At 38.4% G+C, this 16591-nt stretch overlaps 1 protein-coding gene across 1 annotated transcript in view; it reads left to right on the plus strand.

Moving 5' to 3' along the window:
• Positions 1-5544, plus strand: part of FAM171B (family with sequence similarity 171 member B) — a 36319-nt gene extending 30775 nt beyond the window's left edge. The window contains exons 8-9 of the mRNA XM_042948674.1: positions 2961-3084; positions 3345-5544. Coding sequence (XP_042804608.1) covers positions 2961-3084; positions 3345-4689 — 1469 coding nt within the window. The 3' untranslated portion in view covers positions 4690-5544. The remainder of the gene's footprint in view (positions 1-2960; positions 3085-3344) is intronic.
• Positions 5545-16591: the final 11047 nt, after the last annotated feature.

Raw genomic sequence — 16591 nt, forward strand, 5'->3', positions numbered from 1 at the left:
TTTGACTCTTTTTAGGCATACACACAAACACACAGATGCATACTTTTTGGTGTTGTCATGTATATAAAATTTGGGAGAAACCCAAAAGTATCAGCCTCGTGTGCCCAAAAGGGAGTTCTGTTGGAATTGTGTGCTATGAAAAGTGTTACTGTATTGTGGAAACATAGACTTTTAGAGAAGTTGAATTTCACCCAGTTATAATCAAACTTTACTCCATTGCAACCCTGGATCCTAAATAAGAATCTGCAGATAGAAATGTTACTTTTATTTCTTTTCTTTCTGAAGAAATTTCATGTTGTGAGTGCTGTACTTGGTTGTCTATCAGATATGATAAATACTTTGTTAACACTTACCATATATATAGGAAAGTGTGGCTAATACTGGAGTGCCAGTGAAGTTTCATTTAATAACAATGATGTTGTACACTGAGTGCTTATCATGTGCCAAGCACTAAGTGTTTTAATAAGTACTTACTCTTTTTTTTTTAAAGTTTATTTATTTATTCTGAGAGAAAGGGCAAGTGGGGGAGGGGCAGAGAGAGAGAGGGAGAGAGAGAATCCCTAGCAGGTTCCGTGCTGTCAGCATAGAGCCCGACTCAGGGCTCAAACCCAGGAACCATGAGATCATGACCTGAACCCAAATCAAGAGTCGGATACTTAACCAGATGCCCCTAATAAGTATTAACTCTCTTAATTCTCATAACAAGCCATATAGGTGAGATCTTATAGATATGAAATGAGACACAAAGTAATGAAACTTGCCCCAAAACTAAATGAGAATGTTACAAAGAAATAAGTGATGATGTTGGGTTTGAGTCCTCCTCTAGAGGAAGGGCTTATTCTACACTCAAATCTAAAGGAGCAAAAGGGGCATGTGGTAATGCGGGCTGGGGGTTTCTGAAGGTTAAGGTAGCAACAGGTACCTTCTTCCCTTTTGTTAATAGTATTTTTATACTTCATCCTCACCATATAAGACTTTATACATGGAATCTCCTGGGGATATTCTGTTCCTCCCCAGAGAGGGTAGAGGGTGGGAGAAGGGTATATATTTAAAGAAATTACATTAATAAAGTTTTTTTTATGTTTATTTTATTTTTGAGAGAAAGAGACAGGGCGTGAGTGGGGGAGAGGCAGAGAGAGAGAGAGGGAGACACAGTATCCAAAGCAGGCTCCAGGCTCTGAGCTGTCAGCACAGAATCATTGAACCCATGAACCGTGAGATCTTGACCTGAGCTGAACTGGGATGCTTAACTGACTGAGCCACCCAAGCGCCCCAAGAAATTACATTTTGATAATAAGTTTCCCTGAAAAGAAAAAAGAAATAGTGAGACTGGGATTCTAATTGAGGCACTCTGGCTCCAAAGTTTGTATGCATAACCACAATACTGCTTCTCCAAAACCTTTCTTACTACCATTATTATTATTTTATTTTTATCAAATAAGATGATGCAAAAGTTAAAGGATCTAAAGTCTGTCATCCTCAGTCTTTTCTAGGGTCCTTGGTGAAGCTGAAAGCCTCATTCTGGATGTTTCTCGCGGTAGAGATTGCCAGAGAACCACCTGTCTGACCAGTCTTATCACTTTATCACTCTGAATTCATATTAGACTCTAGTTGATAATGATCAGTAGACTTGTTATATGTATTTAAAAAAGTTTTCTTAACATTTTGTTTATTTTTGAGAGAGACAGAGACAGAGTACTAGCAGGGGAAGGGCAGAGAGAGAGGGAGACACAGAATCCAAAGCAGGCTCCAGGATCTGAGCTGGCAGCACAGAGCCTGATGAGGGGCTCAAACTCTTGAACCATGAGATCGTGACCTGAGCCATAGTCGGACGATTAACCAACTGAGCCACCTAGGTGCCCCTATATGCATTTTTTAACAAAGTGAAATCTTAGTGGTATTAAAACAGATTACCTCAAAATTAATTGCATTTATGCTCATGCAGAATCTTTTTTTTCCTTTTTTCCTTTTTTTTTTTTTTTTTTTGAGAGAGAGTACATGCAGGGGAGAGAGAGAGAATCTTCAGCGGGCTCCATGCTCAGTGTGGAGCCCAGTGTGGGGTTTAATCCCACAACCGTGGGATCATGACCTGAGCTGAAGTCAAGAGTTGGGGGCTCAACCAACTGAGCCACCCAGGCACCCCTCATGTAGAATCTTAATAGCCTACACTGATCATCCTAGTACATTAATCTACTTTTACTGCAGTTAAGGTGATTACAACAGCAGTGTATATCTGTGCTCTCATAAAGAAAGACGGTGGGTATCTTGTGCCTCTGCAGGGTGTCTTATTCTAAAGGCCAGATTGAAAGTTGCAACTCTGAATCCTTCGAGTGCCCAATTTTTAGATTCTCTCTAGAAAACCTTTCATACCTATTTACCTTGGCAAATTCCTTTTTGAATTTATCTTTAGATTTTCGTTTATAATTGAATATAGCTACTAAGTCAACCCTCGCTACCAACATTCTATCCCCAAACCTCTCTGCACAGAAATATTTTCCCCTAGTTTATTCCACTACATATCTTGCTACCACACAACAGGAGTCAGTTTTACTGCCTCTTGAAGCAGATTTCCTCACTGGCCCAGCAGCAGGGCCTCATGACTTTTGGGCCTGGCTTGGTTCAGCTCAGCATTTGTTTTCATTCCAGAACCTAGGTTGAAGGAATAGCAGCACTTTTGGATATTCTGTCTGGATACTAGAAAATCTTAGCAAGAGGGTAGGGCCATTTCATGCCACTTCATTTAAGGTGCTCACATTTCATTGAACAGAACAAGAACTGATTAAGCCCAACACATAGGAGTTATGTTCTACCCACAGGGAAGCCGCCATTGGATGGGAGCAAACAAGTATAGCTGTGTACACACACTTAATCTGCTTTACCCAGGATAGGACATGATTGAAAATCTGATCTACCTAAGATAATAAATTCTCTGTTTTACTTGTTTCTGTTGAACCATTTAGGTTCAGGTATAAATGGAGACTCAAGGGATATAACTGCCTACCACACAGTGTTTCTTACAGCCATATTAGGAGGAACAATAGTCATTGTCATTGGATTTTTTGCTGTGCTTCTTTGTTATTGCAGGTAAGAAGAATATTAACATGTATAAACACAGAAAACTATCTGATCATAGTATCATGTCAGTGTGTTCTGGGTATGACAGTTTATAAAAATCAGTGTGACCTTTAAAATATGTTGATTAAAATAAAACTGGATACAGTCTAAGAGCACTGCATATATAATATATATAATTATATATATATAATATATCATGGAATGGTTTTTAAAAATGAATTTTCTAGGTCATAAGTTTTGAACACTTTCTGCTATCTCTTCTCCTTTAGGGACAAGTGTGGTACTCCGCAGAAGAGAGAAAGAAATATCACTAAACTCGAGGTCCTCAAGAGAGACCAGACAACTTCAACAACACACATAAACCACATCAGTACAGTCAAAGTTGCATTAAAAGCCGAGGACAAGTCACAGTTATTTAATGCCAAAAACTCCTCATATAGCCCTCAGAAAAAGGAACCATCAAAGGCAGAAGCAGAAGAAAGAGTTTCCATGGTAAAAACTCGGGACAATTTTAAAGTCTACAATGAAGAGGTTTCATTTCTATCAGCCAATCCAAATAATTACTCAAGAAACCCAACACAGTCTTTGGAGCCCAATGTAGGGTCCAAACAACCTAAACACATTAACAACAAACCATCTTCATCTCTAGGTGATGCACAAGAGGAAAAGAGGTATCTCACAGGTAACGAAGAGGTATATGGACATTCCCACATTCCTGAACAGCTTATGCACATCTATAGCCAGCCCATCGCCATCCTTCAAACATCTGACCTTTTCTCCACTCCAGAGCAGTTACATGCTGCTAAGTCAGCTACTTTGCCAAGAAAGGGACAGTTAGTCTATGGCCAATTGATGGAACCAGTTAGTAGAGAGAACTTTACACAGACGTTGCCCAAAATGCCAGTGCATTCTCACACACAGCCCCCAGATGCGAGGGAAGAGAATATTCCACTCGAAGGTCAACAGAGCCTGCCATCCCAAACTTCAGACTGGAGCCGGTATTCAAACAGCTTACTAGAATCTGTTTCTGTTCCTGGAACACTAAATGAAGCTGTTGTAATGACTCCCTTTTCATCAGAGCTTCAAGGAATTTCAGAACAGACCCTCCTGGAGTTGTCCAAAGGAAAGCCTTCCCCCCATCCCAGAGCATGGTTTGTATCTCTTGATGGAAAACCAGTCGCACAAGTGAGACATTCCTTCATAGACCTGAAAAAGGGCAAGAGAGCCCAGAGCAATGACACGAGTTTGGACTCTGGGGTGGACATGAATGAGCACCACTCAAGTAGAAAACTCGAGAGGGAGAAAACTTTCATCAAAAGCATGCATCAGCCTAAGATCCTTTACTTAGAAGATTTAGACCTGAGCAGCAGTGAGAGTGGAACCACTGTCTGCTCCCCCGAGGACCCAGCTTTAAGACACATTCTAGATGGAGGGAGTGGAGCTATCATGGAACACCCTGGGGAAGAGTCTCCAGGGAGAAAAAGCACTGTTGAAGATTTTGAAGCCAATATGTCCCCCACTAAAAAAAGGGGCAGACCACCACTAGCCAAAAAAGATAGCAAGACTAATATCTGGAAGAAGCGAGAGGAACGTCCACTGATTCCCATAAATTAACATCAAGGGTGGTTGTGTCTCTGCTCTCTCGTGTTGTTTATTCTTGCTTCGTGTAAATTGCTGTATGAACTTTCTAAGAAGTTGAGACTGAGCAATCTCATGGTCCCTGGACATGTCTCAAGCAGAGTAAATAGTAAAATGGCAATTCACTAACAAAAGAGAAAGATACCAAGGAATGCTTTTTCTGGCCTATTCTTTTCATTTATTTTTGGGTGATGAATTTGAAGTATCCAAGAGTTCAAAATGTAAAATAGTTTCAAGATGTAATTTATCTGAAAATGTTCAGCCACTTTAGTCCTCTCTAAAGAACAACTGTGAAATGTGTACTCCTAAAGTTGCTTTCAAAAAATGTTGCTTCTGCTTTGATGACTGCCCCTGTGAAACATTTAGGAATGAAACTGTATTCTTCAGGCATCATAGTCTTGTGAAATGTTACTATTATGTTCTCCTCTGCCTGTCCCTGAAAATAAGGACAAATATTGGGAATTGATGTTATTCTAGAACATAAAGGCCAAACAATATTTTCTTTTTTTGCAGTCAACAGCATGTGTACTGTGTCAACCCAAAAATAAATCTTACTTTTAAGATGGGCAAGAAGCTACTTGGTGGTTAGAGAGGAAAATGCCAGCTCTTTGGTTGTTTTTAGATGTAACCTCACAGAATAATAAGGTGTTAATTTGTTATTTAGAAATATGGAAAATGAATGCTCTGATACTTTCATTTTTATTTAAAAAAATTTCCCCCTGTTTCTAAAGAGAAATGAGCTTAGCTGTCAAGGAAAACTTCTTACCAGTCTGAACATAAAACAAAACAAAACAAAAAAACAACCCATATCTTTAGTTTAAGACTCATTGATACATGTAGGCAGCTTTAAGATATTTTTTAATTCATTCACTTAAACCTTTTAAACTTGGTTAAAAAATTAAGTTTCTTATGAACACCTAAATATTAACTTATTAAAATATTTCATTTTTTTCTGAAATGTTGATAAACAGGAGAAGAAATTCTATTTCCCTAAGACTCAAAATATCTCCAGAATTTAGGTATATATCCATATGGTCTCTTCTTAAATCACTTATAGAATTTACAATTCTTTCTCTAGTTTTGGAAGTAATATATCCATATTATTTTCATCATAGCAAAGAGTTCAGTATGAACACACTCAACAGCTGTTTTTAATTATAAGTGTCTTCAACTCTGAATTGTCATTCATATGTCCTAAAAATAAAGCTCCTTGTTAATTAAAATCAACTCATCCAATTTTCTAAAAATCCCCATGAAGGCAAATGTCTGAAGCAGCTTCCCCTGTCCCTTGGGGGAAAAATAAAACTAAATTGCTTTATTTCTCATTCGCGTCTACTCAACATGGGAGCAACATAGACACGCAAGGCACATAAACAAGTTGAAAGAAGCAAAATTAGCCATATTAGCTGTAGTCAAATTACAGATGGATATCCAGTGAAAGACAACAGCTTTTTTTTCCCCAAGATAGACTTCAGCCAGTTTTTTCCTACAATTACTTCAGTTTTTCCTGTAACACCTAACCTATCAGATCACACTCCTCCCATTCTGTATTAACCCAAAGAACTTAAAAACCCATTTTTACCCAATCCACAGAAGAGCTAAATATTTGGGGTAATACCTAGGTCTAGTTTTTTGAGGAGGAGGTTTCTTGGTCTACAGAAAGATGCATTAAAAGCGGCATAAATGAAAAGGACTTGGAAAAGGTTAAGGAGTTAGTGCTCTGCTGAAGTGCCTTTGATATAGACTTGCTTTATTGGAAGGATATGAGAACATCTTTCTTTAATGTGCATTTTCTTTGTTAGCCAAATTAAACAGATGTGCAGGTTTTAATTAAAAAATATAGACCTAGTGTTTCATGTTGGAACAATGAATTTTGCATGCAAGTAACATTTCTCTCTTTTGTGTGTTTCTTTGAATCCAGGTTATATTGATAAATTATGTTGTGCTGGAATGAAGTTAGAAACTATATAGTAAGATGTTGCACTTCAATATCTTAAGTTTATATTTTCTCTACCTTTAAATAAAAATATTTCATCTTTTAGTTTGGTAATGGAATACACATGTTGACATAATGGTACACCATTGAAGTATGCCACTTATTCATTCTTATGTAAAGGAAATGAGAAGACGTATCCCCAGGGGCTTTTCTAGAAATACCTTTTCTTTGGTTTCAGAATAAAACCTTATTTTTTTTAACACACTGCACATTCTGTTCTCAGTGGGGAAGTATAGGCAATTTACCTTTTCTAATGATCAAAAATGTGTAACTTCTCATTTTGAGTAGTTCACAAATTTCCTGTTAAAAAAGCTGAAGCCATCTACTTTTTCTTAACCCAAGTAATAATAAGCCTACAATATTCACATTTCTTAAATTTTTAAATTGAAAACCAACACAGTTTTTTGCAAATGTAACTCTAGAGAATTTTGATCACAAATTGTTAACATTTGTGTATCCTTTGTATATACTTTGGCTATATCTTAAAAGCAAAATTATCCCTCAATTAACTGATGGATTCGTTTATGAAAGCACAGCTGTGTGTATTTTTGAATACATATTATGATCTTGAGACTTTATAAAATCAATTTTTACGACATTTATGCAGTTTAGGGTTTATGCCCTTTTATATAATACACAGTATACCACGAAGGTCACAAATGTTGAGGAATAAAAGCACTTCTTTGCTTTGGCAATCGTTTTCAGATCACTCTCTGTGTTTGAATCCTCTGATATCAATACATATAGAATTTTAGGAATCTGTGGGTCAAATAATGTCCCTCAAAATGTATTGACATTGTAAAGAATTTGACCATTTTAATTTCCATCTCGAATCTTAAGTTGACATTTTGCCCTCTTGTTTCCAAGTATTTCTATCTTTTGTATTTCAACAGAGAAATCTCACATTTCACTGTGTTTATTGCCATTATTACTATATTTACTGCTGAAAACTGTAACAATCTGAAGATTTGCAAAATGTTAAACATAGTTCATTAAAGATAATAAATATAAAAATGTACTTGATTCATTCTTTAATTTTGGGTAAACTACAAAACATTTCTCCCTAAACTGTCATTTAATAATGAATAATAATTCAGTTATTACTTCACCCATTATTACACTCCCTATGGAACAATAAATATTATATATTTGAATACCATTTGGTTATATAATGAACTTGATTTCTCTTTATATTTCATGTTTTCCAAAGTTCACGTTTTTACTGTTAAAGCTAAGTATAGAGAAATTATTTTTCCATTCAATGAGAAGAGTTCTTAAGATTGTGTGATAGAATATAAACTAAATTGCAGTACCCAAAATTCCTAAGTGAGAACAAGATACAATATCACCTCTCCACTTAAAAAAGTATTTGGACTTTAAACATAAGAGCAGATACAAGATACTAACACAAAGGTTGTTCACAATTAAGAGTGTTAGAACTTCAAGAGGTCTTCTGCTCACCTAGTTGAACCATACTTAAGTTCAGGCAGTTTGCACTTCGGGGTTTTAGTATGTATGATTTTTTTATATAACCTCTATACCCAGCATGGGGCTCAAATTTACAACCCTGAGATCAAGAGGCAAATTCTCTACTTACTGAGCCAGCCAGGGACACCTAGAATATCTTTTAGAATCCTTATCTTGGCTGCCATGTTTTCAGACATTTTGTATAACTTATATAAGTTAATATTGTAGTAGAAATACCTTTGGTTAGTTCTAATGGGAATTGGGCTCTGAATCCATTTACATTTATAGTGGAGATTATGACCCAGCACTATTGTTTGAGACAGACACTTCCATTTGGATCCCTGCAGAGTATAAGCCAGGCTGTGGTTACCTTTTTTCCAAGGCCTGATCTCCCACTGGATAGTATAGAGTCTTAACAGAAATAATGCAGTTTCTGGAGGAGTCATGGAAGACCCAAGCTCACAGGGAATGGATTGTAATAGAAAATAGATTTCATAAATCACAAACATAGCTGCCAAACAGATGATGTTCATGAGCTGGTCATCACAGGCTCATCTCAGAAGGGAAATTAATATGGGACGACTAGTATGTAAGAACTATAGGAGAGGTAGTTGGATGAAGTTAGGTTAATCACTTCTGATAAATTCACTAAAAAAATCTCCTATCACAGGTGCCCGGGTGGCTCAGTCGGTTGAGAGTCCGACTTTGGCTCAGGTCATGATCTCGCTGTCTGTGAGTTCGAGCCCTGCATTGGGCTCTGTGCTGACAGCTCAGAGCCTGGAGCCTGCTTCGGATTCTGTGTCTCTGTCTCTCTTTCTCTCTGCTCCTCCCCCACTCACGCTCTGTCTTTCTCAAAAAGTAAATAAACACTGGGGTGCCTGGGTGGCTCAGTTGGTTAAGCCTCGGACTTCGGCTCAGGTCATGATCTCGCGGTTTGTGAGTTCGAGCCCTGCGTTGGGCTCTGTGCTGACAGCTCAGAGCCTGGAGACTGCTTCGGATTCTGTGTTTCCCTCTCTCTCTGCCTCTCCCCTGCTAATGCTCTCTCTCTGTCAAAAATAAATAAACATTAAAAAAAAAATCTATTAGTACTTGATAATCGTGACAGTTAATTAAGGACATTTCCCTAAACTACATGCTGTTAATATAGTGCCCATTAAAATTATACCACAGTGTTCTTTTATCCAGACTGCTTAAAATCACTTTTTGGCCTTCTTTTTATAGGTAGATTTCTCTATTATGGTTTACAGTGAAATAAACTAATTCTATCAGTTAGCTCTCTCTGAATCAATTGTGGGGTTAATTCAAGAACTCTGCTCTATTGTCCCTAGATTTGGATTTATTTGCTCCATCAAAATCCTTGATTTGCTTACTTTCTTTATCCTTTATTTTGAACCTCTGCTTATTTTAGGATTATGGACTTATGTCCATTGTTTTTTTTTTTATAAAAACATTTTCAGAATTTGACTAGAAAAAAGTCATCTAGAAATAAACCATATTGATTTTAATCAATTTATAATGTTAAATACCAAAAAGGTAATAAAATCAATTCAAATGATAGAAAAACATTTTCACTTAATATATATGGCAATTTTCTTAGGGAAAAAGTTGTGATAATTATTTTCTTTCTAAATTAGATAAACTTAAGGATCATATTTTAAAATTACTTGAGTTGTTTATCAAAACATTGCAATAACACTTCTTTTCACTTTGTTAGCTATAGTAGATAAATACCTACCTGCTTCTGTTGGGAAAGTTTACATGTTGAGAAATATATGATATTTTTTTTCCCTTTGACAAAACCTTTCTTGATTGAAGTTTTTATTTCCTGGTTTTCAAACCTATACTTGCTATGGTTGCAAATAATACTTCATAGTCCTGTAGGGATACCCAATTTCCCACATGATTTAGGTTTTTTTTGTCTGTACTTCAGCCTGAAACTAGAAGTTTCATAATTCATATGTTGACTGATTCTAATCCTTATAGACCTTATTAAAACACTCGACTAACCGCAGACAGTCTGATTCAAAACAAACCAGATAATTACATTCCCAGGAGTCTCTGGGCTTATTACACTTGAACAGCTTTGTTAAAAACCTTTCCTAAATACTGTATTGAAAAGCATAATTGTGGCTATTAAGCAACATAGAGTATTTGGCTGAAAATAATTTTTATTTTATATATTTCTATAGTTCAGTCCAGAAAATGTAGATTTTTGTTTTACGTAGGAAATATTTCTTTCAAGTATATTTATTCAGCTTAAATTTGCCTCCAATATCCAGCTTTCTGTTATAAATGCTATTTTGAAACCCTGGCTTCTAATTTAGATAACTTCTGAAAGATTTGTGTAAATTAGATACAGAAATGTTTCATTATTAACATGTACTTTTATAGATACTTAGTTCTTGTTACTAATTTTTTTTCATTTAGTGTTTATTACGGATTTTTGGGGGTGTCTGGGGGGAGATTAGTCCTTTTCTTTCAGATGTTCTGAGTTATAAGGTTTGGTGGGGCATCTAGATTTCCACTGCATCTTTGAATCCATCTTGGGTTAGCTACTCAGGTAACATCAGATGTTAGTTCTTATGCAGATAGTAGAGATTTGGAAAATTCCAGATGATTGTTTGGAATTAAAGGTGAAGGGGAGATGTCTCAGAAAGAGTGTGTAAGGTGAGAAAAGATTTCCACTGAAATCATTAAATTATTTGTGTAATAAATAACTTAAAAATATAAATAAAATATCAATAATATTAACTTTTATAAATATGTATTTAAGTTGGAAAAAAGAGTGACTTCAGTGTCTCCTCTTAAATTTTATGAATGTGACTTTCACTTTATATCTCATTGGGTATAAATTCAATTTTTGTAAGTAGAATTTTATTTAAAAATAAGTGGCGGGGAGCTTAGGTGGCTCAGTCAGTTAAGTGTCTGACTCTTGGTCTTGGCTCAGGTCATGGTCCCATGGTTTGTGAGACTGAGCCACACATTGAGCTCGTTCCTCACTGACAGTGTAGGGCTCTCTTTCTCCCTTACTTTCTGTCCCTCTCCCACTCATGTGCACGCTCTCTTTCTCTCTCTCTCTCTGAAAATAAACTTTAAGAAAAAGTGATGAATAACTATTTTTATGTTAATTTCTATCCTCTTCACTGAAATTTTTTTCTGTATAGCATTTTCACAATGTAGATTTTCAGTAAACATTTGACAAACATAGGAACAAAAGTCAGGAGGATCTGGGTTCAAATCATGGTGATTCACATTTCTAGTAAATTTCAATTTCCTCATGTTATAGCCATCTAGCTACGCCCACAACGGTAATACCTCCTTTACATGGCTGATGGAAAACTTAAATAAGGTGGTATAGAGGAAAAGCACAGGCTAGGCAAATATTAGTTATTGTTTGTTTGTTTTGCAAGAGAGCAAGGACATGTGCACGTGGTGGGGGATGGGACAGAGGAGAGGGAGAGAGAATCTTAAGCAGGCTCTATGCCCAGCACGGAGCCCAACATGGGGCTCTATTTCATGAACTGTGAGATCATGACCTGAGCCGAAATCAAGAGCCTGACCCTTACCTGACTGAGCCACCTAGGTACTCTTGGTTATTGTTTTTTGACACTACATTTGATGAATTCAAATTATAAGGGGTTGCTTTTTGTGGTTCAACCTTGTTAACCAACATTATCTTATTTAAGGTTTCATTAGCATCACTGCAAACTAATTGGTATTTGAAGGCTACACTTTGATAATTGACTGAGTTCTTATAGCCATTATTGTGTTTTCCATCAGGACCACTAGATATTGGGGGGAAAAAAGAGAATCACTAAAATTAGGGGGAAGGGGATCCAAGATGGTGGTGTAGGAAGACCCTCCTCTCAGGAACACAACAAACTTACAGCTATATATAGAATAATTTTCCTCTGAAAGGGAGGAACCAGAAAGTTAGATGAACAATGTATTCACAACAATTCAACATATTCACAACAAAGAGATGCACTGAGAAGAATAAAAGAGGCAAAGACATGACCTTGTTATGGATCCCACTGAAGATGTGGTGACCCCACAATCAGGAAGGATCTCCAAAATATGGGACTCTCTTTTGAGAAGTGAAGGGACTATTCCCACACTAGGCATCACAACACTTGGAGCTGGCACTGGAAAGATGAACTCCCAAAATATCTGGCATTGAAAATCAGGGCAATAAAAATCAGTAGAATCGTAGAGCTATAGGGAACAGAAATCCCACTCTCATAGGGCTTGCACACAAACTCATTTGCCCTGATCTCTAAGACTAAGCCATAAGCAAGGGAGACACACTTACTAATTTTATTTTATTTAAAAAATTTTTTTAATGTTTATTAATTTTTGACAGAGAGTCAGAGCATGAGCAGGTGAGGGGCAGAGAAAGAGGGAGACACAGAATCTGAAGCAGGCTCCAGGCTCCAAGCTGTCAGCCCAGAGCCTGACGCAGGGCTCGAACTCATGGAGTGTGAGATCATGACCTGAGCTGAAGTCGGACGCTCAGCTGACTGAGCCACCCAGGCACCCCTACACACTTACTAATTTTAAAGCAGTTTCTGGAGAGGCAGAAATCTTCAGGGACTTTATTCAGGGATGGAAGTCCTCACAGACACTATTTTTACAATCTCATTCTTAACGTGCTAGTAACAGAGCCAAAGGGCACAATTTTTGGTGCCCTCCCTCTAACCTGCGAGCACCAGAGGGAATGATCTGCCTACCCTGTGCCATAACTGAACTGGGTGAGAATCAAGACCCCACTCATAAATCATAACACCCAACCCCCAACAGGGCCAAGTCAGAGTTCTGAGCCCCATGTTCCTTGCTCAGCAGTGGAGAGACAGACTGAGTTAGAGCATCAGGTCCTGTCCAGCCCTCACAGATACGAAGCTACAACTGGCCAAGGGAGTACCCTGAGCCCTTCCCTCCCTATTCAGCACCTAAGATACAACTGGGTTAGGTGAGCACCCTGAACCATGGCTATTCTGCACAGAAGTGGGTTGGATGAGTGCCCTGGGCTTTGCACAGCAGCTGTAGCCCTATCACAGCTGCTGGGCAATAGCCTATATGAGGGATGCTCATATAGTTCCTGGCTCTGGTGACCAAGCCTAGTTCTGGTTACCAAGGGAGATTGTACTTATGGCCCACATGGAACAGCTCCTATACAAGACCAGTCCTTCAAGACTAAGGGAGGTAGCTGTTTTGCCTAATACACATAGACAAACAGAAACAGGCAAAATGAGACAGAGGAAAATGTTCCCAGATAAAAACATGGCAAGTCCCCAGAAAAAGACTGTAATAAAATGGAGACAAGCAACCTATGTAATACAGAATTCAAAGTAATGGTCATGAAGACACTCACTGAACTTGGGAGAATTAGATGAACACAAACAGCAAGAACTTCAACAACGCGTTAGAAAATAAAAGAAAGTACCAAACAAAAGTCATAACTGGACTGAAAAATACACTATTGGGGTACAGCAGCATTATTGATGAAATAGAAGCACAAATCAAGAAGCTGGAAGACAAAGCAACAGAAAATATCCACACAGAGCAGCAGAATGAAAAAAAAGAGTTAAAAAAAAGTGAGGATAACTTAAGGGAGCTCAGGGACAACATCAAAGGGAAATAACTTTCACATTATAGATATCTCAGAAGGAAGAGAGAAAAAAAGTGCCAGAAAAATTATTTGAAGAAATAATACCTGAAAATTTCCCTAACCTGGGGAAGGAAACAGACATCCAGATCCAGGAAGCCCAGAGAATTCCAAACAAGATGAACCCAAAGAGAAACACATTGAAACACATTGTAGTTAAAATGATAAAATTTAAGGATAAAGAGAATCTTAAAATCAGCAAGAGATAAGCAACATATGGATAAAAGAATTTTCATATGGGTGTCAGCAGATGTCTCAGAAAATTTACAGGCCAGAAGGTAGTGGCATGAGATATCCAAAGTGTTGAGAGGGAATAACCACCAACCAAGAAATCTCTACGGAGGCAAGGTTATCATTTAGAATTGAAGGAGAGATTAAGAATTCTCCAGACAAGCAAAAGCCAAAGTTCTTCACCACTAAACCAGCCTTGCAAGAAATGTTAAAGGGACCTCTCTGAGCTAAAAAGAAAAGGCACTAATTAATAATAAGAAAATATAGGAGAGTAGATGTGTCACCAGAAGAGGTTTATAAATAAAGGTGGTAGATCAACTACTTATAAAAGTATGAAGGATAAAAGATAGTAGTAAAATTAATTTTAAAAAAATGCAGTAAAAGCTAAAAAGTTGGCTTGCAAGCATAATTTGTTCTGGAAACATGCTTGAAATTCAAAGGACTCATATATCAAAGCAAATTTCAGAACCATTGGCTTACTTGTGATCATGTGACATTCAGTGTCACGTTCTACTTGTATTGCAAGACATCACTCGTTTATCATGTTAAAATTTATTAGAAATGTTTGTCTTGTAGAACATTTGCAGAACAAGTTACTCACAATCCAAGGTTTTACTGTATAATAATTAAGGAATACATGAAGTCCATAAAATAAAAGATGCAAGATGTGGGTTCCAATCCAAGATGGTGATGTAGGAAGACCCTGAACTCACCTCCCCACTGGACATACCAAATCTACACCTGTTTATAGAATAATTCCTCTTGAAGAAGAACTGAGGACTGACTGGACAGTTTCTGCACAACAAAATACAGACCACACAGAGATAGAGAATGGCAAGAAAGACAAAGACACAGTAAGGAAAAAAACCAACCTCCTGCTGTGAACTACAGTGGGGAGAAATAGTACTATAGGACCATGAACAGATTCATTTGCTCTGGAGCACAGAAAAAAAGCAATAGTCTAAAAAGGCAACTAGAATATAAAGAAACCAGCTCTAAAACCCTGCCAAACAGTGGGGTTGCTGCTAGAATTCTCCAGGTTCAAGGGGCTGGTGAGCCATGGTTTATACGCCCCCTCCATCTTGATAGCACAGATGGGAACCATAGCTGGCCTGGTGCCTCAGTGAGCCTTGGGACCCTAGTCTACTCTGGCCCTGGATGCCCTGGCTACAGGAAAAAAAAAGCCATGGTTTAAACACCTAGAATATAAAGGAACTAGCCCCTAGAACCCTCTCAAATAGCAAGGGAGTTGCTGGAACTCTTTCCAGGTCAGAGAGGTTGGCAAATACCATAGTTTATGTTCCCTCTCTACCTTGATAGTATGGACAGGAACAGGGTCCAGATGTTCGAGCTGGCTTGCTGCCTTGGTGAGCCCCACAAGGTGACTTCAGCATGGCATGCACCGGGACAATACAGCTCCAGGCATCTTGCCAAGGTGACACGGGTGCCAATCACCCTGGAACACTCCAGGCCCACCCCAATTTGGCTCCTAGGGCACCCCCAGTGCAGAGTCCTTTGAGCCCTTCTAGTTCATGCCTGTTTGGGATCCAGCTACCTTGCCAGGGTGCTTCTTGCATGGATCACCCCATGAACCACAGCCTGTGCTCTGTTCCAACTGTCCCACCAGAGCATGCCCTGCATAGAGCATTTTGGGACACCCTGGTCCACACTCCACCTTGGCTCCAGCTGCTGTGTCAAGGCACGCCCTGCACAGCGTACCCCGGGATACCCTGCCTTGCACCCACTTCAGCTAGAGCTGTCTTACGAGAGCCCCACCTAGGCTCCAGCTACCATACCAGAGCAACCCCTGCACAGGGCACTCTGTCACCCCCTGGCCTGCACCCCAGCTTGGCTCCCGCCACTCTGCCAGTCTACTCCCTGTGTGGAACACCCTAAGGCCCTCTGGCTTGCACCAAAATTTTGCCCCCAAATTTAGCTTTAGCTGTACTAATAGGGCATTTTCTATGCAAAGAGCCCCAGCATCACCTGGGACATGTCTACTTCAGCTCCAGCCATCCTGCCACAGCAACCCCAGCATGGAGTGCTCTGGGACCTCCTGTCCACATCAGCCACAGCACCAGCCAGCCAGCCAGCCAAAGTCCCCAGGCACACACTCTACACACAGGGTGACCATACAGGAAAACATTTCTTCAAATTTAGGAGAAGTAGCTGTTTTACCTAATTGATAGAAATAAACACAGAAAGTCAAGAAAAATGAGACAGAGGAATATGCTGCAAATAAAAGAACAAGATAAAATGTTAGAAAAGTAACTAAATGAAATGGAGATAAGAAATATGCCTGATAGATAGTTTAAAGTAATGATCATAATGATGCTTACTGGGCTGGAGAGAAGAATAGAAGAACTCAGTGAGAACTTCAACAGAGAGATAGAAAATATAAAAAAGAAGCAATTAGAGTTGAAGAACACAACTGAAATGATCAAAAGAGAAAGAAGCAGAAAACTTATTTGAAAAAAATAATAATTGAAAACTTCCCTAACATGGGGAAGAAAACAGAA

Source organism: Panthera leo, chromosome C1 (assembly GCF_018350215.1).
Source record: "Panthera leo isolate Ple1 chromosome C1, P.leo_Ple1_pat1.1, whole genome shotgun sequence".
Lineage (NCBI taxonomy): Eukaryota > Metazoa > Chordata > Mammalia > Carnivora > Felidae > Panthera > Panthera leo.